Source organism: Thamnophis sirtalis, unplaced genomic scaffold (assembly GCF_051295495.1).
Source record: "Thamnophis sirtalis isolate CommonGarterSnake01/CBP01778 unplaced genomic scaffold, rThaSir2_p1.2 scaffold_3, whole genome shotgun sequence".
Classification (NCBI taxonomy): Eukaryota; Metazoa; Chordata; class Lepidosauria; order Squamata; family Natricidae; genus Thamnophis; species Thamnophis sirtalis.
In genome coordinates this window covers 96,211,857-96,239,221 of record NW_028261383.1, presented here as the reverse complement: position 1 = coordinate 96,239,221, position 27,365 = coordinate 96,211,857, and the positions used below count along the sequence as shown (strand labels likewise).

General features: G+C 38.3%; 1 protein-coding gene across 1 annotated transcript; it reads left to right on the top strand.

The window, feature by feature from the left end:
• The first annotated feature begins 690 nt into the window (after nucleotides 1-690).
• MEIKIN (meiotic kinetochore factor) lies at nucleotides 691-26,143 on the top strand. Its single transcript, XM_087708230.1, has 12 exons — nucleotides 691-922; nucleotides 4,971-5,061; nucleotides 5,366-5,444; nucleotides 6,275-6,335; nucleotides 11,535-11,711; nucleotides 12,181-12,297; nucleotides 18,979-19,247; nucleotides 19,505-19,723; nucleotides 20,950-21,069; nucleotides 23,266-23,367; nucleotides 24,403-24,526; nucleotides 25,268-26,143. The coding sequence occupies exons 1-12, from the start codon at nucleotides 718-720 to the stop codon at nucleotides 25,312-25,314; spliced, it is 1,611 nt and encodes a 536-aa protein (XP_087564356.1). The 5' UTR covers nucleotides 691-717; the 3' UTR covers nucleotides 25,315-26,143.
• Nucleotides 26,144-27,365: the final 1,222 nt, after the last annotated feature.

Genomic DNA, 27,365 nt, shown 5'->3' with positions numbered 1-27,365 from the left:
ACTAGTTGGAGCAGTGGTGAAGTTCAACATGTTTTACTACCGGTTCTATGGGTGTGGCTTGGTGGGCATGGCGGAGGAAGGATACTGCAAAATCTCCATTCCCTCCCCACTCCTGGGAGAAGGATATTTCAAAATCTCTATTCCCTCCCCACTCCTGGGAGAAGGATACTGCAAAATCTCCATTCCCTCCTCACTCCTGGGAGAAGGATACTGCAAAATCTCCATTCCCTCCCCACTCCTGGGAGAAGGATATTGCAAAATCTCCATTCCCACCCCACTCTCGGGACAGCCAGAGGTAGCATCTGCAGGTTCTCTGAACTACTCAAAATTTCCGCTACTGGTTCTCCAGAATCTGTCAGAACCTGCTGAATTTCACCTGAGTTGGAGTTAGTTAGAAGGAACAGTGGAAGTCTTCCAGATCATCTCCAAGTCCTAGTCAAATTCTGATTTCACTTTTTAAGGGCACATTAAATTGGATTACTGCTTTATTCTCTGAAATGATATCCTTATGTTCTTTTTGTGTCAAGGTTTGTTGTACCTTGGTTCCTGTTCTCCTGAGCCATCGTGGCTTAGGTAGAGCAAGTATTGACAACCAGTATGTCCGAAGATCATTAGGCTTCAGAAAGATGCCTTGGCTTATATTTGACTTAGATCTTGTCTTATTATCTTTTCCTTTTAGACAGCAGCTCTGAAGGAAGAAAAGCAGAAAAAAAGAAGATGGATTGGATGAAATTACGTTCATACGCCGGGAAGAGGCAAATGCAAAAGAAAATACGTTGTGCTTCTCCATTGCCTGCTAAAACAGCACCTGTTGCAATGGCCAGAATGAAGAGTAAAGCCAAAACATCTCAGGAGCATCCAAATCTGCTTTCTAAATTTAGCTGTGATCCTCAGGTGAAAAGCACTGTTGGTAAAAAAAAAGGTGAGATCTTCATGAAAATTTAAAGTGTTTTTATTTAGAGTGATGTTTCAGACTGTATACTCTCTATACTTTTTTGATCAATCATAGAGAGCTTTTAGATGACCGGAAGGCTGAAGAAGATCTGATCTAGTTTGAACATTTCGCTACAATGTAAAGAGAATAGTTGAATGATATTGTTTGTTCCTGTCTCATTTAAATTACTTACGTTTTCTGTGAATTTGATTTTCAATTAATGTATAGAAGGAAAACAATACAGTTCTAAGCCTCAAGTTTTTTCACAACAAATGAGTTTTTTTGGTCTGTATGAAAAAAATGATTTTATTGTTTATAGTTCCTGGACTGTGGTGAACTGAATCCTGCCCAATGTAGATATAAAGTCATTATTAGAGTTATTAGAATCACTTGAAATCCTCTCAAATATCTAAAGATGCAACTTTAAATTTTAAGGCAAGATATTTTTTAAATGCCACACCCCTCTGGCCTTCCCTGAATTAAGGGTGAAGGCCTGAAGTTGAAATGTAGTTCTGTACTCCTGATTTTATAGAGCCCTGGATCTCATAAAAGTATACAGGGCAATCATGGTTAGTTCCTTTTAAGGTCTGAAGATTCATATGGAAGAACCAGGTGATTTGGTGAGGCCTCATTTCATCTCTATGCTTCCGTTTCCTGAACAGGAAACATGTACTTTCCAAATAGTTTCCTTCTGCAATCCGAGTCAGGGAGTGTAGGGAGTTGTTTATTGCATAGCTTTAAGAGAAATACTGTAAGTTCTAGTTACATCATAGCCTTATGTGTTTTATTAGGAAATTTCTTCCACAATATACTTTGTGACTTGCTTATTGCCATGTGTGCTATAACTACAAGTGGATTATTCTTTGAATTGTGACCTAGGTTTCAGCTGGAAGAGAAACACCCCCCAACTAGTCCTAGACAATTTTTGGAGTAAGAGCACAATAGGATGGAATGTGGCAAAAGTACATTTATCTAGGATTCAGGTGTTTAAAGAACCTTGATATTTTTTTTAAAAAAGGTTCATATTGGTAAAAACAGTAAAAAAAATCATTTTCTGTAGGCTGATAGTTTTTGGATGAAGAAAACCACTTTGTGCTGGACAGTTTGAGGGAAGATAGTTCCAGGAAGAAGGGTGGTATACCTGGATTTTCTTAGGCCTGAAATGGGTGTAATATATACTGCATTTGGTTTATAGCCTGCACTTCCTTATTTTTTCTTGAATACAGATAGTCCTCGACTTACGACCACAGTTGAATCCAAAATTTCTCTTATTGAGACAGTTGAGTTTTGCCTCATTTTATGATCTTTCTTGCCACAGTTGTGAAGTGAAACCCTGCAGTTCTTAATTTAATAACACGGTTGTTAAGTGAATCTGATTCATTGACTTTACTTGTCAGAAGGTTGCAAAAGGGGACCATATTTATTTAATGTATTTAGGAAATTTATATTGCCGCCTACTCTCACATGGCTGCTCAAGATGGCTTACAAGGACATAAAAACACAATATAAAAAAAGAATAAGCAAAATAATAAAATAATAACCCCCATACTCTCATTCTGGTGACAACACACATTAATACTAGCTATTTAATGGGCTCCATCTTGCTCTGGGTTCCCCAGATCGGCTGGTAGAACCTTCTGAAAGAGTGCTAGAATGGGGACCAGTCTAATCTCCGGAGCCCAGGACACTGCAACTGTCATAAATATGAGCTGGTTGCCAAGGATTTGAATTTTGAACATGTGACCATGGGGAAGCTGCAATGGTCTGAAGTGTGAAAAATGGCAATAAATCACTTTTTTTCAATGCCGTTGTAACTTTGAACAGTCACTAAATAAACTGTTGTAAGTCAAGGACTACATGCATTTCTAAGAAACTTTATGGAGAATATTCTGATTCTGAATTCCAGAAACACTTCAGGAATAAGAAACAATGTCTTTTGGTTCATTTTTAGTTACATGGGTAGATGTTTATTCTGTTAGACTTACATGCTATTCCAGTTATAACTAATTCTAAGTAGTGTAGATACCAATACTTTATAGCAATATAACGAATATAATACAGAGAGTCCTCAACTTACAATCATTTGTTTAATGGCTGTTCAAAGTTACAATAGCACTGAAGAAAATGATTTATGATCATTTTTCACATTTACAACGGTTGCAGCATCCCCATGGTCACATGATCAAAATTCAGGTGCTTGTCAACTGGTTCATATTTATGACTGTTGCAGTGTCCTGGACTATTGTCATTTTTTGCAACTTTCTGACAATCAATGGGAAAGTCAGATTCACTTAACAACCATGTTACTAAATTAAGAACCACAGCAATTCACTTAACAACTGGGGCCAGAAAGGTCATAAAATGGGACAAAATTCACAACTGTCTCGCTTAGCCACAGAAATTTTGGTATCAGTTGTGGGCCGTAAGTCGAGGACTACTTGTAAAATACTCCACTGATTAGCCAATGCAAACATTTCCCTTGCAAATGGACTCAAAGATAGCTGAAAAGAGAGTTCTGAATTGCTTTTTGAAAATTTAAAGCTGAAGCCGATTTGATTTCTAATGTTGTTCCAGGTTTGGGTGAATAGGCAGGAAAAAAATGCCTTAAAAAGCAGGGGGGGGGAGTTTCCCACAATCTCACGGCTCACAGCTGATCCATGTGATCCCCAGGAGCATTTTTTTTACTAGCGGTTCACAGAACCTGGAGAATTTCACCCCTGATGCTGTGTGTATGTGAGTAAATTGTGTGGGTCTCATAACTGCCCAAGCCACACCATTCTGGACTCGTCAAAGTTTTCAAATGACATCTCCATGTACAGCATATTGCAATAGTCCAAATGAAAGATGACTCAGTGAATGAAAACAAGGCCACCTAGTTCAGGGAAAGTTGTAACTAATGCATCAGAAGAAGCTGTGTGAAAGCGTTTGGAGCCACAGTGCCATGCGCTCTTTCAGAACAGTTGTGACTCCAGGAGGAACACGCAGACGCACACCAGGCCCAGATAACAATTGTGTTTGGGGGAGCATGATCACATCCAGAAGGTGCAATATGTTTTATTCAAACTATAAAAATATAATAATTTATGGAAGAGAGAGACACTGTTCCTCTTTTTAAACTTAGTGATTGATCCAGGTCTCCTTTTTCAATAGTTTTTGACAATGTTTAACCCAGAATTGGGATGTGGTGCCTCAGTGGCTAAGATGCTGAGCTTGTCGATCAGAAGGTCAGCAGTTAAGTGGTTTGAATCTCTACCGCTGAGTAACAGAGTGAGCTCCCGTTACTTGTCTCAGCTTCTACCAACCTAGCAGTTCGAAAGCCCATAAAAAATGCAAGTACAAAAATAGGGACCACTTTGGTGGGAAGGTAACAGCGCTCCATGTACCTTCGGTGTTTAATCATGCTGGCCACATGACCACGGAGACGTCTTTGGACAGTGCTGGCTCTTTGACTTTAAAACAGAGATGAGCACCGCCCCTAGAACCAGAAACGACTAGCACGCATGTGCGGGTGAACCTTTACCTAACCCAGAAATATGATTATGAATAGGCTTCACCAAGTGTACGGTATATGTAGGACATTCTTCCCAATCTGAATAGTAACTCACCTGTTGATTAGTTTGCTACCCTAAAATTGCCTAAACTTGGAAGGATGAAAGCTTTCTGTGTACTGTAGGTGGATTGCTTACAAAGTTAATTAAATTGAGTAACCAGAAGAGGGAGCATTTCTCCTTTTGAAGAGAAAGTAGCTTTAGAGAGTAGGCAAGGTTTTTCAGAAAGGATTTGCCATTGCTTCTTTCCTAGGGTGAGAGAAAGTGATCACCCAGCTAACGTTGCGCCTTAGAGTGTACTATAAGTCTTACAGTGTCTCATCTGATAGCACTACACCAAACTGGTTCTCTATGCCCCCTTTACATAAAACAGATCGTTTAAGTGAAAGCAAGACTTTTAGATAAGCTTAACAATGAATTTCTTAAAACTATTTTCCTCCTTACTCCTGCTCTTGTGGTAACTTCTACTCTACCTTCTGTCTTCTTAGGCAAAATGAAAAGCATTGTTACAAAAGCATTACCAAAAATTCAAGAATATTCTGATGTGACTCAGATGGTTTGTCCTTCATCTGAAGAAAGGTATGAAATAATAGGCATTCAGAACTTCTAAAGTTTTTTCTTTTGTTTTAATCTTACGAAATGTTTTAGATCACTTTGTGTTAACAGTATAATTCCATGGGGACTTGGGATGATGGGACTGTAATCCATCATGCTAAGGGAATAGTGTTCTTGGACCAGTTTTCGTATCAACAGCATTCTCATTAAATGAATGCTCAGGAGCAAACATAATAGACTTACTGTTTTACTGAAGGAGTTTGTAGATATCTGAAAACATCTGAAATAGCCTCTGAAAATGTAATTGCCCTCATTTTTTTCTAAATAGGATTGAATTAAATTGCAGTGAATATAGAGTTCCGGAGGTAACCAAGAATATCAATGACATGAAAACAACTCCTTTAAAGGTAGACATAGTATTGTGAAATCACTTCAATTGAATACATTTTACTGGCGTAGAAACATAGATGAGGATAATATCCAGGATGCCATTAAACCACATTCAGCTCTGATTGTAATTTGAAAAAGTTGATCATATCTGGCTCCCATTGTCTTAGATTGGGTTTACACAATACACTGAATCATAAATTAACCAAACTACTCACTTAAGTCATGAAACATTAACCAGGGTTAAAACTAAATTTAGTATATTTTATAAGTTTATTAGGATAGGGAGAAGTGTGCAATGGGAAGTTAAGAATATTTTACACAGCAAGACATTGTCCTGGGAGTCCTTTCCAATCTTTTTGATGAGGAGGATGTGATAATCATAATAATGTATTAAATTTATTTGCTGTCTGACTCCCAGCAACTATGGGCAGTTTACAAATAGTTAAATCATTTAAAACAAGTAACTGTACAAAAATATAGAAGAAAAAAAGATGTCAAATAAAACAACACCAGATGGGATGATGAGCAGTAGACCGGTGTATGTATGTGTGTGTGTGTGTATGTATGTATGTATGTACGTACGTATGCATGTATGTATTTTATTATTTTTTTTGTTTTGTTTGCTTGCTTGCTTAGTAATGTGGCTTTTTTGTGTTCACTGGTGTAATAGTTTGATCATAAGAATGATAGTTCCTGCTTGAGAAAAAAAATGCTATCTCAAAAATACAGCATAGCTTGGGTAGATTAAGGGAAGAAAATGTGTGAAGGATCACTTCTAAGCAACAATTTTTGAGAAATTTTATGATGATATTTGCTATGATATATAGTCTTTCATTGTTGCCCATAGGATTCCTTGCACTTAGCCTCTGCAAGTACACAAAGCCTGAGATACAGTGATGCTACTTCAGGTGAGAGTTCCCATGTATGCTGTGCTATTCTTTTCAGTATAACTTGAAGCTTTGGTTTTGCACATGGGTCTCATAAAGTAACATTGATATATAACATCCCTGCTCCATGTCAGTTTTTCTCATGAGGATTGATATCGTTTATTATTTGTTCGTTTGTTCAAATGTGTTATAGCCCTCCAACTCCAAAATCAAAAAATCCATAAAAACTGATAAAACATAAAACACATATAGCCTGGATTAAAACAACCTCAAAGGCAATACAAATCAAACACCTCCAAAATACAAGGATACATTAATTCCAGGCCTGGGACCAAAACCAGATTTTAAAAGCTTTTTGGAACCTGAGTAGGTTCCTTTCCTTAAACAGTCCTTACCTCTAGGTTGGGGGGGGGGGGCAGGCATAAGAAAGGACATGCTTTCTGAGTCCCACAATATGTCAATGTTTAATAAAGAGGACGTGCTGTGCGGGTACATACAGAATAAGTGAAAATTATTGGAGAAAAGCTGTCCCTCATCTATTCAGACCCTATACAATACGCATATGATAATTTGGGATTGAATACGGTATGTGAAGAAGTGATATTAATGGAGGAATCTACAATTTTGCTACATTTTCTTAGCTAATTAAGTACTAAATAATTGGGTTTTGAGTTTGTGGTAATGATATCATGTCAGGCAAAATGATTATTTATTTGAAAATTTTAGGTTTTTGAGCTGTGGTCTTCAGACTGATCTATCCCTTTTGTATTTCAAAGACTTGTAAAGACCAGAACTATAAATGGATTTTCAATCCTGCCACCATGGGAAATGGCAGCTTATAGTGAATTGTTCTTTATAGTAAGCATTAGTTTTGCTTACTTATTTCTTTTGTTAAATCTGTGCACTACTTCTCTACAGCAGTTGAATAATTAGAGTAAACACTTGATTTAGCAGACCATTGAAGGAGATGAGTATATATGTGAAACCTAGATGTCCATTAAATCCACAAATGAGCCAAATCTACACAAACAATGCAATTTATATGAATAATCTGGAGTTCCTCCAGATACAACTGATTAGTTTGAGGTAATGTTGGGAGGAAAATTTTATCTATTGAATCCTAAATCTGCTATAGCAGGCTTCTTTAAAAGTTTGCTGGTTTGGAGTATCATTCAAAATAGGTGTTTGCCTGGAAATATGATTGCTTAGAAGTTTTCATGTTCCCAAAATATGATGACCCAGAAAAAAGTGCCCATTTTTTCCTCAGTGAATCTAAGAGAACTCTGTCATTTAAAGTTATATTATTTGGGAGAAATGTAACTTTACTAAAGATGTGTTAGAAAACATAATATACATAAATAAGAATAAATATTAGCTATAATATATAAATTCTTTATAAATACATACCGTATTTTCACGACTATAAGCCGCACTGAAAATCCTAAAATTTGATCAAAAACCGGCAGTGCGGCTTATAACCCGGTGTGCTTTATATATGGAAAAAGATCGAAAATCTCTCCCTCCCGATTTTACGCTCAAACTTGAAACTCGCAAGCGAATGACCGCGAGCAGGCACGCACACGTCCCTTGGGTCTCTCCCTCCCTCCTTAGCCGGGAGGCACCAAACTGCGCCCAGCCATCCTCACTTCGTCCTGGTTAAGGGTGGGAGTGTCTGAGACGCCGCTGGGAGAATGTCCACATCAGGTTGCCGGGACAGCAAATTTCAAGGAAAAACGCAGCTGCTGGAATCGGTGCACCACCAAAAGTTCTCTGGTCTGGCTGCACCCGAGCTGGTGAAGCGCCCTTGCGATCGGAGCAATCGCGCGGTTCACCTGCACTGGCTGTATCCCTGGCGATAGGCGGGCGGTTGCGAGCACTCCATCAGCTTGGGTGCAGCCTGACCGGAGCCCTTTCTCTTCTCAGAAATGTCTTCTCAGTGGAGCTATAGCAGCCTGCATGCCCCTTTCAGGTACTTTGACCCCCCCCCCCCGGGAGGGCGGGGGCCAGCCAGAGGGGCATAAAGGGAGCTGCAGCTTCTCTGTGAATGGAGGGGAAAGAGTTCGGCTTCTCTCTGCCATTTAAAGGCTGCAGCAGGGAGAATCCCAACTTTTTTCCTCTCCCTCCATTCAGAACAAAACTGCTCCAGCCTCCCCCACCCCCACGTTGCCCAGTAACCCTAACCTTCGCGCTCTTCTCCGCGTTCTCCTCGGGATTGCAATAGATGTCCAGAAGAGGCTTTTGGGGCTAATGGGGATTGGATTTCCAGCTCGATAGCCCCTGCCGCTTCTGGACGTCTATTGCAGTTGTGAGGAGCCGAGGAGAGTGTGGAGAAGAGCGCGAAGGTTCTTGGCGCTCCGGGAAGCGGGAGAGGCGCGCGGTTTGGTTTATCCTCCCTGGATGTCGCAGTAGCAGCCCCAAACTCACCGATCTCAGTGTTTTTCGCATCGGGGTGTGCTGCAAGAGGGAATGAGTGAAGAGTGAAGACCTTTTCCAGCCAGCGCAAAGGACTCCCCCGGACTTTTTTTGCTGAGCACAGGGCGACGGGCCCGCACCTCCACCACCAGCAATCCGGAAAGGTCTTCACTCACTCTCTCTTGCAGCATGCCCCGATGCGAAAAACACAGAGATCAGTACGCTTGGGGCTGCTGCTGCGACGTCCAGGGAGGATAAACCAAGCCGTGCGCCTCTCCCAGCTGCTTTCGCGGCTTCCTGGAGCGCCAAGAACCTTCGCGCTCTTCTCCGCTCCTCGCGACTGCAACAGATGTCCAGAAGCGTCGGGAAACGTGCGGCTTATAACCCGGTGCGCTTTATATATGGAAAAAGTTTGAAAAATTAACGTTAACTGATACTGCGGCTTATAATCCGGTGCGGCTTTTGGTCGTGAAAATACGGTACTTGATTAATTGCATTACATAGGTATATATAGAATTGTACTTCTTTATATATTCTACATATACCTATCTAATGCAATATATATATATATATTTGCTTTGTTGTATTTTTTCAAATTCTTTTGTTGACAATGGTTTGTATTTTTATCATAATTATCTTTGAGGGTTTTTCCCCTTTTTTGGTCATTATTTCAAAAGGATTAGAATAAATAAAATAACATAAGTATACTGTAATATAAATAACAATTTGTCAACCAATTAAAATGTACTTCAGCACACAATATATTCTTCCTGATTAATACCTTATGTTAGTTTATTTTTGCTTTTTAATTGAAATAAAAAATAATACATAGTGAAAAAAAGCATACAGTATATACATTTTTGCCAATTCCACCTAAGTATTTCAGTAAATGGTATTCATTACAATCATCCATAGCTAATCAGTGTCAATCAAATTTGTCCTTATGTTCCTCATAACACCAACTTAGCAGACCATTGAGTGGTTGGAGTTTTATGTTTATCCCAATACCCCAAGTTTTCTGATTGCTTATTAAAGGCAAATCCTTTATTGGTTTGTTATTGTGCATGTCTGTTCATTTAAGAACAAATTCACCACCACTAAATTTGTATACGTTTGTGTATGTATAATTTGGTGTAATGGTTAAGATGGTGGCCTAAAAACCATGAGTTCTAGTTCTGCCTTAAGCATGAAAGCCAGCTGGGTGAATTTGGACCAGTCACATTCTCTCAGCCCAACCCACCTCACAAGGATGTTGTTGTGAGGAAGGAGTATTAAGTATGTTTGCCACCTTAAGTTACGTATAAAAATATACCGTATTTTTCGGAGTATAAGATGCACCTTTTTTCCTCAAAAAAGAGGCTCAAAATCTGAGTGCGTCTTATACATTGAATACAGCATTTTTTGCTTCCCGAAGCCCCGCCCCTTCACCAAAATGGCCGTGCATACCCTTATGGAGACTTTCAGAGAGCTCCTGGGGGCTGGGGAGGGCAGAAATGAGCAAAAAACAAGCAGTTTTTTAACCCCAGCAGCACTCTATAAGCCTTCATAAGGCTATGCATGCAATTTTGTTTGACAAAAAACTGGCCCTTTTTCATGAAATACGGGCTGGTTTTTGCTCGTTTCCCTCCCCCCCCCAGGAGCACTCTGCAAGCTTCCCCAAGGCTATTCATGCCTTTCTTTTAAAAACAACGGGCTTGTTTTCACGAAAAATGAGCCATTTTTGGGAGGTTTGCAGAATGCAAAAACTTTTTTTTTGCTTTTTGAAAGCTCTTTAACTGATTGATGAGAATTACATTGATCAAGTGCTGTGCCAGCAGAAACAAGTCTTAGGTGCTGCAGATTGTCAGCGATTTCCTTCTCCAGCACATGGATAAATACACCTGTAAACATCTACCTACCTACCTATTCTCTCTCTCTCCCTACCTACCTACTGTATTTCTCTCTATCCCTCTATCTACCTACCTTCCTACCTATTCTCTCTCTCTCTATCCCTACCTATCTACAGTATTTCTTTCTGTATCCCTTTCTATTTCTCTGTATCCCATTACCTACGAATCTAAACTCTCTCTCTCCCTCTCTATTATATTTCTCTCTATATCTATCTATCTATCTATCTATCTATCTATCTATCTATCTATCTATCTATCTATCTATTATACATACATACATACATACGTACATAGATATATATACATATATATACATCATATATATACATATATATACATCATATATATATATATATATATATATATATATATATATATATATATATATATATATATATATATATATATATATATATATATTCCTTTATCTACCTACCTACCTACTTTCTCTCCCTACCTACCTACCTACTGTACTTCTCTCTCTTTCTCTCCCTCTTATCTACCTACCTACTTTTAAAAAAAAATTGCCTCCAAAACCTTGGTGTGTCTTATATTCCAGTGCGTCTTATACTTCAAAAAATATGGTAATAAAAGGCGGGATAAAAATGTAATTAAGAATAGCTATATATACAAACTCTTTGAGTATATTTGGTATTGTCTTGGTGATAAGAATACAATTAAGTTTGCTTTTCCTCCCTTTGTCACTAAATACATTTATTTGAGATAGACAGTACCATTTTGTCATGGAAAAGGATTATTGGTTTTATCTTGATCAGTATGTATATGCTTCCCTTTGGATTTGTAACAGCGTGCTCCACAATGGAGAGGTAAGCAATTGATAAAACTTAAATCTTTCTGTATTCTTTCTCTGCTGCTTCCTGCAGAAGCTTTTCTGGGCTTCTGCAAAGTTAAAATTATCTTTTGATAATGTTACATTTTGCTGTAATTCCAGGAATGACATTACCAACAGGAGTTTCAGACTTTTTGCTGGAATGTTTGGATATGGAGACTACTCTGGACTGTAGTTATGCCACAACTATTGATTCTACAAGTAGTTATTCATCACCTGAAATATTCAGGGATGAAACTGGTTTAGGTACACATTTTAAAAATTATTTGTGAGAATAAATAATGAAAAGAGATACACGTACCTTTTATGTTTTATATATGCACATGTTTTTTCTTTAAATTAGAAGGCAGACCATTAGTACATTATATTTCAATATATTAAGTACAATAAGAGAGGAAAAGAGATTAAATAGTCTTCTGCCCAATCCTTTTTAATTTGCTAATGTGTATGCATATTCCTTAAATCAATTCATGCATTTAGAATCACCCTTATTTTTTAAAATTTTGATTTGTCAATTCCTGATCTAAGTTTCCTAAACCTAGAGATAAATTCGTTCCATTATGCATTAAGCAAACATTTGCTTCAAATTATACTCTCATTATTAACCTATTTGTTAGCTCCCCTGAAATATATGGAAATGTTGTGAAGTCATTATAAAAAGGCATTATTAACATTAGATCTTTCTGAATTTTAATAATAGAACCATTAACTTCAGAAGACACTGTTACTCCTGAAACACACCATGCATGCAAAAATTCAACTCTTTTGGATACCAGCAAAGCCATCAATGTAGACAAGATGTCGCAACTGCCAAACCTTTCTAAAATACTCGGTAACTTTCAGTATATGATATATAACATTTTACTTAACTTTGCCAGTGAAGTTCTGTAGAAAAACAGAACTATATATTGAGCAGCTGACTTAGGTCTGGGTAGGAATATGATATGGATAAACTGGTGTCAGGAAATAAAAGCAGCTGGGGGAGAAAAGCAATGGACAGAGAAAACTACATCTGCCAGTTTCCATTGGATATTATGTCATTGAAGGCCAAATATTTCTCAAACTTAATTTGGGGGTAATTCTGCATGTCCCCTGGTCTCATCCATGAAGCAGCATTTCCTGCTGTTCGTTGCAAGAGCCAGCTTAAAGTATATTGCAGTGATGGCTAACCTTTTTGTCATCGCATGCCGAAAGCCCGCAACTACAAAATGTCCAAGTATGGATCATGACCCCCTAGATCAGTGATGTCTAACCTTTTTGTCGTTGCAGGCCAAAAGCGTCTGATGACAAAAAGTGCATCCATAATGCAGTGCATGTGTGACACACCCCTGTGCGCCCCATCCCCCTGCACTTGCACACATGACCCCTGCACTCCCACCATCCCTTGTACATGCGTGCGAGTGACCCTCCCCCCGTGCCCCATTTTGGGCCTAGTAGGCCTCCCTGCAGCTTTTTGGGACCAAAAACAGGCCACGGGGGGCAGGTGCCGCACCCCCTGTGTTCCCCCTGCTACCTGTGCATGTGTGTGCTTCTCCCCCCCCCAACACCACGCATGTGCGGCAGAGTCCCAAAAATCAGCTGGCTGGCAGGAGGCATGCGTGGATGCATGTTAGAGCTGAGCTGCGGCGACAGCTCCCATGCCATAGGTTCGCCATCATGGGTATATTGGCTTAATGAAATGCTGGTTGTATTTCATTTTTTACCTCAGCAAAATAACAATTATAACTCAATAAGAAGAGGGGAGAGGAAAGAGGTAGGGTGGGAAAACACTTCCTTTGTTGCAATAAGAAAATCTAAGGGCCTTTTGTTGTCAGTTCCCCATTTTATAGAGTCATTCTATGGGCTGGAGAACTGACACAAAGTGATCCATTATCTTCTTCCTCTTCTGCTACTTTTTGTCATGCATTGCACAAGAGATATAGGACGATAAAAGGCTTGTTCTAGTTTTATAGTTCCACCCACAGTCAGTTGAGCTAGAAGAGTCATCTGGGGGACATCTTGTCAATTTCACCTCAAACTGGTGAGTGCTACAAGGGACTGCTGGCAGCAAGTGGCCATGGTATCCAAAGGTATTCCATTGAAAAGGGGAAATGGCATTAGAGTAAGCAAAAAAGGGCACCACCTCTGATGTTTACGTGAGATATTCCTCTGTAGGAGGATAGGCAGGGCCAAACAGGTAAAAGCAGCAATCACAATACCCATTCAAATTAGCTGAAGTTCTTGAAATGTTCAACAGTACATTGGTGCCTGACCCATAAATAAGGGGAGCTGCTATATTAGTGTTTTAAAGCACATAAGTAGTCTCCCAAAAGCCTAAGACATAACTTGCAAAACACATTGTGGTTAGGTTTTCTGTAAGAGAAGACATCCTAGCAGACCAAGAGCAGCAGAGGGTCACTCTTAGTAACCAGAGGGCAGGGGCAATGCTCACAACAGTGTGTGAGTCAATTGAAGTAAAAGCATTGCCTCCAAGTAATGAAGTGCCACAGACAGACTACAAAGCACCAGTCCCACATTTGACATAGACCAAAAAAAGACATAGAGATCACTTTATTGTGGCTCAAAGTCATGTATTCCTTTCTTACATATTTACTTCTTCTTTTTATGAGGATCCCCTTGCCAAGCAACTTTGTATAGCTAACTGAAAATTAAAAATATCAAAATTCAAATTAGAATCCTTAAAAATGTGCTGGACATAAACATATATTATACATCATATGCATGGGTTCATATACCATCCTGCCCCACTGCGTGGGACAATAGCTCAGTCCAAGGACTTCATCAAGGCAGGCAAAGTCAAGTGACAAGTGGTTAATGGAGCACTTTTATACTGGAGTAAGTAAAGTATGGATGGGCACTATGACATAGGCAATTAGAAATACTGTACTATCATGTGTTTATTAGATTCAGCGAGATTAAATCTCTTCCAGGTACCCCTTTAGGGATCCAAGGCCAATACGTTGCCAGGTAAGAAGAAAATTCTCTTTAAATTTGATAATTTGTTTTTCTTATATTAGTAGTGTTCACAAAGGTACCGATGCAAAACAATTTGTAAGAGTAAAGATGCCAACAATGTTATTGGAATCCAAATGTATTCTCTTAAACCAAAACCACAATAAAAAAGTAATTTAAACTGACACTAGGAACAAGTGACTAGTGCTGTCATTATTGTGGGATTCATTTATTTCATAATATCGTACTAAATTAAATATATTAGGCAGTTGAGAAAAATTATCATAATCAGAAATCTTAAAAGATATGAACTTCTGTAATGCGTATTATTATTTTTATTTGTATGACTAAGATTTAAGTCTCACTTTCCGCAGCTATAAGTTTGAGTTCCAGATGCCAATTTCCATTTATATTTCACTCTACAGTTAGGAAATCAACAAAAGCCTTGGACGTGTTATACTAGACTATTTTACTTAGTCAATGTCTCTTCACATTGAACTCTACAAGTGAGACTAACTATAGTTCTGAAGATCCCCTTTTAGAGATTACATTTTCAACAGTGTATCTTTAAAGGTAAAGGTTTCTCCCATCCAGGTGTTTCTGACTCTACGGGCAGTGCTCATCTCCATTTCTTCGCCAAGAGAGCTTTGTCTGAAAGCACTGCCGTGGTCATGTACCAGCATGACTATACAGTACATTGAGGTGCATGGAACGCTGTTACCTTCACCAAAATGGTGCCTATTTATCTATTTGCATTCGCATGCTTTTGAAGTGCTGGGTGGGCAGGAGCTGGGGCATGTGACAGGAGCTTATTCTATTTCGTAGTGCTAGGTCTCAAACCTGGGCTGTCAGCTTTCCAACCGACAAGCTCAGTGTCCTTAACTGCTGAGGCGTCCCGTATCTATGTATTGAGAGACCAAAAGAGGTTCATATTAAAGCAAAATTAACCATATGAATTGTTTTGACTGATTAGCTGATATATAATATGGAATGTCTCTCCTTACCCCAGAGGTCAGATTGGCTCACATCCTTTTTGTAAGAGCCTTAAATGTCTGGTTCGGGCAGATGGCTTGGGGTCCCTAAGGGGGAGTTTCACACTGGAGGTGGTTGACTAATTAAAAGCTAACCCCACTTGCTCTCCCATTGTACCCGACTTGTATGTTTTGTGTTAATGATTTTATTTTGTCATTTGATATCCAATTATTTTAATGGTGGTTTTTAAAATGTTTATTATGCTGTAAGTCGTCCAGAGTGGTTTGAATTGAGTTCGGCAGCAAATAAATGTAATAATTTAAAAAATAAATATTATTACATACAAGTAGTCCTTAACAAATGAGCTTAAAATTTCTATTGCTAAGCAAGACAGTTAAGGGATTTTTGTCCCATTTTCTGACCTTTTTTTTGCCATACCAGGTAAGTGAATCACTGCAGTTCTTAAATGAATCATGTAGTCATTAAGCAAATCTGGCTTCCCTGTTGATTTTCTTTGTCCGAAGCAAGTTGGGAAAGTTACAAGTGGTGATCACATGATCCGGGACAGTGTAACTATCAATTCCCAAGTGTCTAACTTTTGATCATGTGACCATGGGAATGCCATAACAGTCATGTGAAAAACATCCCTAAGTTTCTTGGTGCCATTGTAACTTCAAATTGTTGTAAGTTGAGGACTACTTGTACAGTGCTTTCTGCTTAATTTTTCCCCACATCTAAGCACATTGGGCTACAAGCATACTCCACAGTTCTTGATCTGCAGCCATCCTTTGGTATCCAATTGGTTGTGATTTTTACTGAATGTTGCTTACTCATAGAGCATGTGTTCAGCAAAGCCCATTCTTTGTTCTCTCGCTATCTCAAGAGGATCTTTGGGAATTACTTCTTTGTGGAATTTCCTTGTTTGTGACATGGTCCTTATACGAGATATGAATATACAACATTGAGGCAATGTTGTTGGAAGATATTGATCTTATGAACAATTTTTCTTGTAGATTTCCGATTTCACCAGCATAGATGGCATTTGGTATGACAATGACATTAAATAATCTGATCTTGGTTGCTCTCTTTATGGCAGATGTGGTCCAGACTGAGCACATTTGTTGGAAGAATGCCTGTTTGGCATTTCACATCTGCCTCTGTTCTTCCATCTGTATCCATGATGCTACCAAGATAGAGTAGTTGAATTTTTCCACAAATTTTAAGGCCTGTCCTCCTAATGTTATTGGGGTGTTGTCTTGAATACTGGTGACTTGTTTAACTGGAGGAACAAAAATATTTCATCTTAATACATGGAGGTTTTTATTTGCAATGCTAGCTATGGTTTTTTATAATGTTTGAATATATAATATATTAATATCACAGTATTTTGCCAGCAGAAAACAATCCAGGCAGAAACTCCCTTCTGAAGCCACAAATACTTCAGCTGTGGTAGCAGGTAAAAAAAAAAGTGTAAGGTACCTAATAGATTTTTTTTCTCTATTACTGAGGTAGGATTATGTCAACAGCCTATTTATAGTGGTTCCTTTAAATACTCCCTAATCATATGTTATAAAACCTTTACTGTAGCTGGTTTGCAATCCTGGCACTGAAAATATCATAACTAAAATAGTTCCCTTCTCATCCTCTGCATTGCTTTGCTGTCATTCATGGAATTTGTTTACATGCCCTATAATAATTTGGTGTCATATTTTCTCACAAGACTCTTCAGGGATTTAAAAAAATGTATGTCTCTACTTAACTATCAGTAATTTTGGCTTGTTTGGGAGCCTAGAAGTACTACTTACTGCATCTAAAGATGTGAACATTTAAAAATAATTGTAAAAGTATGTTTGAGGTTATAACCCTATGTGAGTACATGTGTGTGTGAGAGAGAGGGGGGAGGGAAAGAGAGGGAGAGAGAGAGGGAGGGAACTCAAGGCAGTTACTATACCTAATAAAAAAGAAAAAGATTGACCAGTTCAAAATCATCCAGCCAGCTTTCCTACCCAACCCAAGGGAGGCCTAGAACTCTGTCTCCTGGCTTCTAGGCCAGTGTCTTAACTGCTATAGCAGTTGCACCTTTTGTGAATTGCATGGCTGTTTTCTGAAGAACATTTAATAAATTTAATAAAATTTAAAATGAATGTTCATCCCAGATTTTCAGGTATATCTTACTAGGGAGAATATTCAAAGCAGTGTTCTATACTGTACTCAGATTTGACCGATCTTTGATCATAATAAAACGAACTGAGTTCATTAATTTGTTGAGAACTCTTTCCATTCTCTTTGAATGGCTGTCTATCTACTTACCTTCTTTCTCCTAGTATTAAAATAAATTAAAAAACACTTGTACATCTTCTGTTGGATCATCTCTGATTTGCATCATCTCAAACCATGCATTTTTCCTTCCCCCTAGCACCTTTATATTTTGTATAACCCAGTATTTCATTTTGTCACAAGACATAATCAAATGCCTTGATCCTATGTCAATAAAGCAGTAAAAATATGCATGCATAAATGTGCCTTCATAACCAAGTTCCAGATCATACCAAATAATGTACTTACAATAATGTGCTGAAAGGACACGGTGCAGAATATCATGTGGCCAAACACTTCCTCTCACGCTATTAAACACCTGTTTCCATGCCAATCATAGAGGAATCTGAGGAAGAAATGAATGAAGAACAGAGGGTGTGCATTCTATTATAAAACATTCACAAAAAATTAGATCAGGAGTGTGCAAAGGCTGGTAAGCAGAATCTTTAGTAAAGAAAAAGAAATCCTTATAAGAGCTATGTTTATTAGATTAAGGCCACCTAACTAACTCAGGGTGGAGGAGAGTTTTTCCTTTCCTCTCATCATTTCTGTGATGGGGAAGGAAAGAATCCTACCAAAATGGTGATCTGGAGAGCATTTTGGAAGAAGGTAGAAAAGGGGGAGGGAGGGAAATCAAGTGAACGAGGGAAGCCTGATTCTTCTCATATACTGGATTGGAAGACAAGTCGATGAGACAGGATTGCTCTGGTAAGGAGTACTGGGCACAGAAAATATAAAAATGAGCGTTCCTACCTCTGCTGGAAGCCAGTGCAGCTTTGTAAGAGATTCCTGTATTGGTTTCAACTCAATGCATGAGGTCCAACCTTTAAGGCATATCTTTCCTATACTGCCTCAATTTCCAAGCCAGTATCAGAAGCACTAAAGTGTGTCTGGAACACTTTGATTGGCTGCTAGTAGGAAAAAGTGGCAACAAGCTGCAAAATCACAGCTATTTCTGGTTGCAGGCTGCACCCCAATTTTTTTTTGGTCACTATGGTAACCGCTGTGAGTACCTGATTCATCTAAAGTAATTGGTACCCTTGGATACATACATCAAGTGCAAAATGCTCATTCCCTCTTTGTAGAGAGATTTTGAATAAAGTGGGTAAGCTATATATAGTGTGAAGATATAATCATATGTTCTGAAATTGGGAATAAGTGCATGATGCTGTTGATCGGCCTCTGAGTCACAAACCTATGGCTGGCAAAAACAGGGTTAGGGTTTTTTGGAGATGATTTGAAACATACTGTAGTGTTTTGTTGCATTTTTCAGGGAAACAAGTGTGTAAAATTTTGTCTGCAAATGAAAAAGGACTTAAATCACAGCCTTCTGGGGGTTCATTATTGCTTCCAGAACGAAAAAAGAAGGTAACCATTTTTAATACTCTTTGGCTGTCATGTATAAATTGGGCAAGGCGTGATTACCTTTATTTCTGTGCACAGTTACGTGTGTATTTGACCTGTCTACCACAACCGACTGTTTTTATAAGTCTAAGGAGAATATCTTTACTCGTTACAGTGAATCACAATTGTGAGATTTTCAACTGAAGTGTTAAATTATTCGTTGCCAGGCTGTTATAAAAATCACAACAAAACACCCCTTCCAAACAAAGTAGTAACACATCTATATTTATTGATAGAATTGGACATGAATTGGACATGATTCCCACTTGACAATTGTAAGCTAATACTAAAGCACTGCATTCTTCTTTGGAATATCAAGCTGATATGAATGACTGAAAGGGTTACGCTGGTCTTGATTTTACGTTGATACACATTTCCTTTTTTTTAAACTTTAGATTGAGGATCAGCAACCCGTCAAAAGGAAATGTAGGAAAAAAATAACATTTGAAAATGTATGTTCTATATCCTCTCCTCATGTACCGTCTTTCTTTGGAAAAAACAGTTCAAAGGAAATGTGTGGGATTGTAGCATCCAAACCATCAGATGCTGACATGGTATGTAACTACTGCCTGTGTCTGAAGGCCATGGGGAAGGTGGAGTGCATGCACAAAAGGAAAAAATAAGGTATATAAGACATATTGAACCTGGCACTTAGAAATACTGACGTAATGGCAGAAAATCCACAGCTATGAGTTGCATTGACACCTTGTCATTGAGAAGGAGAATGCCTTTATCCATCTATTTCAGGAAAAATATCCAATGGGAAGAGCACCCTTATAATCAGTCGAGGCTTAGTTATTCAACAGTGGATACAGGGGTCAAGGCCCCTTTCACACATTTGTAAATGCAAGCTTGCTCATTTGATTTTCCATGGTTCCTCCGTTTGCACAAATGTAGATACTAAATTCATCTTATCAAAAACCGGCACCCACATGTGGGTAGATGAATCTTGGATTGTTTGATCAAATGATTCCAGCTTGCAGAATAATCACATATTTTTATTGCAGAAATACTCTGTATAGGGCACTTAATCTATAATAGGTTTCTTACTTTAAATATTTCATTGAGTTTAAAGGCATTGAATGCATAAATAAACATTTTTATTTCTTTGCTACTAAATGAGATTTTGTTTTTATTGTGTGCTTATTTTACAAACTGTAAACTACCTGGAAATGTTATGTTAAAGTATCTTAATGGCACCAGACATTTTGGCTATAATAACTAATATTTTCATTATATAGGTAACAGTATAAATGTTTGTTTGAAGTGTGCCACTTGATGATGTTTTTAGGAAAAATTGTCTTTTTTTAAAAAAATGAGCCAATTCACTCAACTGCAAAAGCATTAATATCCTTTGAACATTGTTACTTCTGGGAACAAGTATCCTTACTTGCTTGGCAGTTTTCGCTTGAAAAATAAACATTGAGGTGAAATGAATATCAACCAGCGTTTCCAATTTAATGACTTTTATCAGAAACTCAAGCAAAAGCGAATAAAGGATTACTTTATGTACATTTTAAATTATCAATAGCTGAGATGCACCTTAAGATTGAAGGTTATATCCAGACATTTTTGTATTTAGCATTTTCCCCGTTCAAAAGAGAAGCATGTAAACTATCTACTTGATAGTTTTCTGATCTTGAGCCATAATGGTGTCTATGAGAAGCCAGTTTTTTATAAGCCAGTATCACAGCATATTTTGACAAAGGGAAGGCTGTTTTGTCTTGTCCAGTTCAGATAAACTATAGTTGTAAACTGAAGGTCATGAAATATTTTCCCTGAGAAGCACACCCTCTGATTAACCATAACCCCTTGAATTTTTATTTTGTTTTGGTTACAGCTAGATTTATTATCTGCACATGAAGCCTCAGTCCAGGACAACTGTTTGGCATACAAAGAGTGTCCAAATATGAATTCAGAAGCAATTGTTCCTCTTTCTCCCCAAAGGACCATTTATCAGGTTATATGTTTACTTACTTTTTCTGTGATTCAATATTAAATTAGTATGCAAATATTTATTTATTTGTTTGTTTGTTTGTTTGTTTATTTGGTGTTTAAAGCATCAAGGTAGAATAGAACAGGATTTCAAATGTTTTCAAAGTTCTCTGTCTCTGAAATATGATATATTCTTAGGTCTGTTTTTCTTCTGGTTTTACATTTTAGATGAAGGATATTGATTATGAACCATGAATATTATTTACTTTCCTCCAGGGATGAACTGCTACTGGTTCACACCAATTCTCCCAAAAAAATGAAAAATGAAACAAGTTTGGGCGAACCGGTTTTTCCGACGATCAGCTGTGACATGCAATTTATATTAGCTAGAAAGCAGGATTTCCTGCTTTCTAGCTAATCTAAATTGCGTGGCACAGCGGATTTCCCCACTCGCTGTTTATTTATTTATTATTTATTTATTTGTTAAATTTCTAGGCCGCCCAATCCCGGAGGACTCCGGGCAGCTTACAAAGAAAGAAAGAAAAAAGAAAAGCAAAATAAAAGAATAATTTAAAAATTCCCAACACGCATACATTTCTAATCAGGGCTGGACCTTTACAATAAGGTCAATAGCCCCAGGCCTGCCAGAACAGCCAGGTTTTAACAGCTTTTCTGAAGGCCATGAGAGCGGGTAAGGCCCGGACCTCTGGGGGTAGCTGGTTCCACAGGGTTGGAGCAGCCACAGAGAAGGCTCTCCTCCGGGGGCCCGCCAGCCGACATTGTCCGGCTGACGGCATCCGAAGGAGGCCCACCCTGTGGGATCTTATCGGCCGTTGGAAGGTGTGTGGCAGTAGGTGGTCTCGCAGATACGCTGGTCCTGAGCCATGTAGGGCTTTAAAGGTGATAACCAACACCTTGAATTGCGTCTGGAGACCAATTGGCAGCCAGTGCAGCTCGCGGAGGACAGGTGTAATATGGGTGTACCTCAGTACACCCAAAATCGCTCGCGCGGCTGCATTCTGGACTAGCTGTAGTCTCCAAACACTTTTCAAGGGTAGCCCCATGTAGAGCGCATTGCAATAATCCAGCCTTGAGGTGACAAGGGTGTGAGTGACCGTTTGAAGTGCCCCTCGGTCCAAATAGGGCCGCAATTGGTGTACCAGGCGAACCTGGGCAAAGGCCCCCCTGGTCACAGCCAACAGATGGTGTTCCAGTGTCAGCTGTGAATCCAGGAGGACCCCCAGATTGTGGGCCCTCTCTGAGGGGTGTAAGTCTTCACCCCCCAGGATCAAGGACGGACTGTCTGAACTGTCCTTCGGGGGTAACATCCATAGCCACTCGGTCTTATCAGGATTGAGCACCAATTTGTTCATCCCCATCCAGATCCTGACAGCTTCCAGGCATCGGCACATCACGGCCGCCACTACACTGACCTGGCACGGGGCAGATAGATACAATTGCGTATCATCTGCATATTGATAGTACCTTTTCCCATGCCATCGTATGATCTCACCCAGCGGTTTCATGTAGATGTTAAATAGGAAGGGGGACAGGACCGAACCTTGCGGCACCCCACACTTGAGGGTCCTAGGGGTCGACCTCTGTCTCCCGACCAACACCGACTGCAACCTACCAGAGAGGTAAGAGGAGAACCACCGTAAAACGGTGCCTCCCACTCCCACCTCCTCCAGACGTCGCAGAAGGATACCATGGTCGATGGTATCGAAAGCTGCTGAGAGGTCAAGAAGCACCAGGATAGAGGAATGCCCTCTATCCCTGGCCTGCCAGAGATCATCGATCAGTGCGACCAAAGCGGTTTCTGTGCTGTACCCAGGCCTGAAACCAGACTGAAAGGAATCCAGATAATCCACTTCATTCAAGGTCCGTCGGAGTTGAAGCGCCACCACCTTCTCAACAACCTTCCCCAAAAAAGGAAGGTTGGAGACAGGACGGTAGTTTTTCAAGGCGGCTGGATCCAGGGAAGGCTTCTTAAGGAGGGGTCTTACCACCGCATCCTTTAGTGGTTGCGGGAAAGACCCCTCCTGCAAAGAAGCGTTGGAAGCCTGGAACCAGCCGCGTGTCACCTCCCTGCTGATCGAAACCAGCCAGGAGGGGCACGGGTCCAGTAAACAGTTCTACATATCTACATATCTTTCTATCTACATAGAAACAGTTCTACATATCTACATATCTTTCATATCTGTTCTACATATCTTTGCAGGCACTCGGTAGCAGGCTCCACCCACCCGTCCAGACATCATCACGTCCATTTTTGACGCCTCAACTCAAGCACTCTCACATTGCTACTGAACCGGTAGCAAAGGTAAGTGGATTTCACCCCTGCTTTCCTCCTTTATTTGGGCTCTCTCTTGTTTTAATATATACACTATAATTTCAAGTGTCACTTTTTTTCTAAAATGTTTTACAAAAACATCTTTAAAATTAATGGCCAACCTTTGCTCCCAACTTGCAGAATCCTTCCCTTCCCAAGGTATATTGGGGAAGGAAACTTTATGTTTTATATTGATTCCATGAAGGAGAGTTTTAAATAGGTTGGTATTGCTCTATGGCTCCTTTCAAACATACCATCAAATTTCAGCATTAGTTTTGTATCATCACAGCAAGTTTCTGGTTTATGTGCTTTCCCTTCCCTTTTTCCTCTGGCATGGGGTCAATCATCATTAAATCCAAACTTGAAGGCTCCATGTTTATTTTAAGTTATAATTGGTTTAAAGCAGTCAGAACCAAATGTTATTTGATTTGGCTTTCTAGCAAACCATCGTTTAAAAGAAATCTGTACCCCCAAACTCTTTCCAGTAATTGGAGGAATTATTATATATACAGTATATATAGGTAGGTAGAAGTTATTGGATACTTGGGAAACTAATATTAACTATACTTAATTTTTACAATTAAATTTAGTTTTGTTCTGATCTGTCCTGGGTTCTTTTTTGTTCAGGAAATGCAGAATCTGAATACAGCCTTTGCTCTTAGTTTGCCCATTCCTAGTTTAAATTAAGTAGGATATTCATAAGACATAACTCTGTTTAAAAATGAAAGGAAGTGGTTTTGTTCTCATGTCCACTTTAGAAAAAGAGGAGTGTGAGTACAAGAGCCAAAAGATTATACAAGTGAAACTCGAAAAATTAAGAATATCGTGCAAAAGTTCATTTATTTCAGTAATGCAACTTAAAAGGTGAAACTAATATATGAAATAGACTCATCACATGCAAAGCAAGATAGTTCAAGCCGTGCTTTGTCATAATTGTGATGATTATACATGCAATGCTTACCCATTTATTTAATGTTCTGAAAAGTACTCCATGTTGTATGAATAATGTTCTTCTATTTCATTCAGTATTTACGGAGCCCACCAGAAATCTGCTCTATTATTCAAGCTTCACCAGGATTTAAACCACTGAAAGTACTCCAACATCCAACAAATAGAAAAGAAGGGTTTCTACCACCAGAGGCAACTGAAGGTAAAAGGAAGAGAAAGAGAATATGATTATGAGCTATCTTAAATGGGTAACATGCTTTCAGATTCTATTGCAGAAAATAGTTTGTGGTAGTTTGGGATAAAAACTTCAGAACAAAAACCAGACTTGGAGTGAACCTACAACGCAAATTGCTTGGAAAGCGCATTGAAAAAATGTGAGATTAGCTCCTGAGTTCAGATTATTTCTTGGCTATATTGTAGATCTGCAGAGTAATTTGTGGGCAAATCATTTCTAACAGAAAAACCAATCTAGTCAGTTTTATTTCCACCTTTAAAAGTTAACCTAATTGATTAAGTAATCAGTCTAACATAAATCAGCAAAGGCAAAATTGGTAATGTTGAGCATAAAAGTACATTATTATCTAAAAATAATTATATTAGGAAAAGATATGGAAGATTGTTACTATTGAAGGATGGCAGTTTATATATCTTGTCTGTTACCAAAAAGTATATTAGAGCCGTGGTGGCACACTGGTTAGAATGCAGTACTGTAGGCTACTCCTGCTGACTGCCGGTGTTCGGCAGCTCAATTCTCACCAAGCTCAAGGTTGACTCAGCCTTCCATCCTTCTGAGGTGGGTAAAATGAGGACCCAAATTGTTGGGGGTAAGATGTTGACTCTGTAAACTGCAAACTATGTAAAATTCAACAATGTAATACTGATTTATTTTCTTCAAAAGGTGAAACAGAAATTTTATCCCAGTTCAAAAATACTTATATTTCAGATATTATTACAAGCTCAAAATACTGGACCTGTGGTAATGGGAGCTGAATGTTTCAGTTGTTCTCTTACCAAAGCAGGAAGAAACTAAGCAGAGTACCTGCTGGATCCTGCTGCAGTATCTACTATAAACAGCAGGTATAATTAGTAAAATTCACGAGCATTAAATTCTATTGGAATAAATTATATTAATACTCTCTTCATATCTTACATATTCCTATAGTTAATATCTAATTTCCAGTATATATCTATGCTTGTTACATGCTTCTGAATTTCATACTTATTGAAGAATATGTAAAACGGTTACCTAGGAAGGAGATTGTTGGATCTGCATATAGAAATGTATTATTTCTGTATTGAAATTTATTTTGGTTTATTTCTTACAGTTTTCTTAAGGACGATATAAAACATTTAGTTGATTGAATCATTAAAAAAAGGAAAAATGTGCAAATGAGAAAATGGAAGGCAGCACATAATTAAAGAAAATATCTGGATTTTGTACATTTGAAACCTGATGATAGTTTTAAAGAAAATAATGGGGGAAAATATACTTCAGGATACATATATTTTGATAGGTAAAAATATTGTTCACTGATTATAAAATGACATAAGGTTAGTGTTCATGTTTTGAATTATATTTTTGAAACTATTTATAAACACATACACGCACACATACATGTCTGTGTGTGTGTGTGAGAGAGAGATATGTCTCAGAGATATTAACCTAAATTCAGCTAAACTGAAATATTTGAATTTAATCCTATTCAGAATAATTGCTTCTATTTTTCACTTCAACTATACTGAATGTAAATTAAAATGTGAAGCTCTAATACTTTTGTCCTATGAATATGTAAAAAAATAAATTATTTTTGTTAGCAGAGTTCTTTTTAACAGTTATTTCTTATCCTCAACAGATTTTAAGACAAAATGTTAATCTTCATTGCTGGATTGAAAGATACTGTTCTGCCAATTACTTTTGATAAATAAGCTTCTGTGGTGCTGTTCTCCTAACACGTTTATGATGGTTTACTCAGCCCAGTTTTCTGGCCAAACACAACACACTGAATTATAAAATGAAACAAATCAAGTTGAGTTTTCACAATATAATAAGCTAAAATGTATTTTGCCTCTTGCTGATTCAGTATACTGGGCAAATCTAGCCTGTATTCTGATTTACTCAATCTCCTCCCTCTACCTTAAAGGCTATTCTTAAATTTTTTTGTTGATGACACAATGTTTAGTATACCCTTTGATTTGTATCTAACATACTTATAAAAACAAGTGTGATGGGTAGTTAGAAGAAGTCGCTATGAAGATCAGAAGCAGCTGCCTTTCGTAAACTAACCAAAGCTCCTTATTATGCTTGGATTTGATTTGGTACAACCTTTTTTGGAGAACAATTTTACTGAGGCTATTCCATGAAAAAATAATCAGGACAAAGTAAATCTTTGCTGGCTCTTGTTGCCTTTGTCATATGGTTATACCAGTGGAAAATAGAAGCTTAATACTTCTGATTTCTCTCGATGTTATTTTCCAAAACATCTAATGTGGTCAAGGTCACTTTATAATGAAGATTCTCCTCTGATGGATGTCTTCAGTGGTGTTGACATAAGCACAGCAACATATCCAGCAAGCTTCTGATTCCAGTCAGGAATAATCTGTCCGATGTAGTCCTTCATGGTGTCACTTCAAATTTTCATCTTACATAACACAACATTGCTAATGAGAGAGTTTGTTCCTATCAAAAGCCCTTGTTTTATAGAATAATAAAAGACAGCTCTTCAGTTTACCTGAAAAATTAGATGGAAACTATATCATTTATTATAGAGACACATTATTTACACATAGGACTGACTGACATTGTCTAGTCATCACTTGATGGCTTGCATATCAAGTAAAAACTTAGAAGTATGACCGAATCTTAGATTTTAGACATTTGCTGGAGGTTACATTTTGCTTGCAACCCATGAACATCCTTACATTTTGCTTGCAATTCATGACCATCCTTATCATTTCTCCTATTTAACTGTGACTCGTCTAATGTTAAGAGAGTATATAATGTACTATGAGGGAATGCCAAAGATTCTGGAATTGGAGTCTAG

Bases quoted from the DNA above. Each gene is read 5' to 3' on its own strand.
- MEIKIN (XM_087708230.1), top strand. From the start codon at position 718: ATGGATTGGATGAAATTACGTTCATACGCCGGGAAGAGGCAAATGCAA. The intron at 23,368-24,402 runs GTAAGTGGATTT...TATTTCATTCAG, and splicing joins CTACTGAACCGGTAGCAAAG to TATTTACGGAGCCCACCAGA. The intron at 24,527-25,267 runs GTAAAAGGAAGA...CTTATATTTCAG, and splicing joins ACCACCAGAGGCAACTGAAG to ATATTATTACAAGCTCAAAA.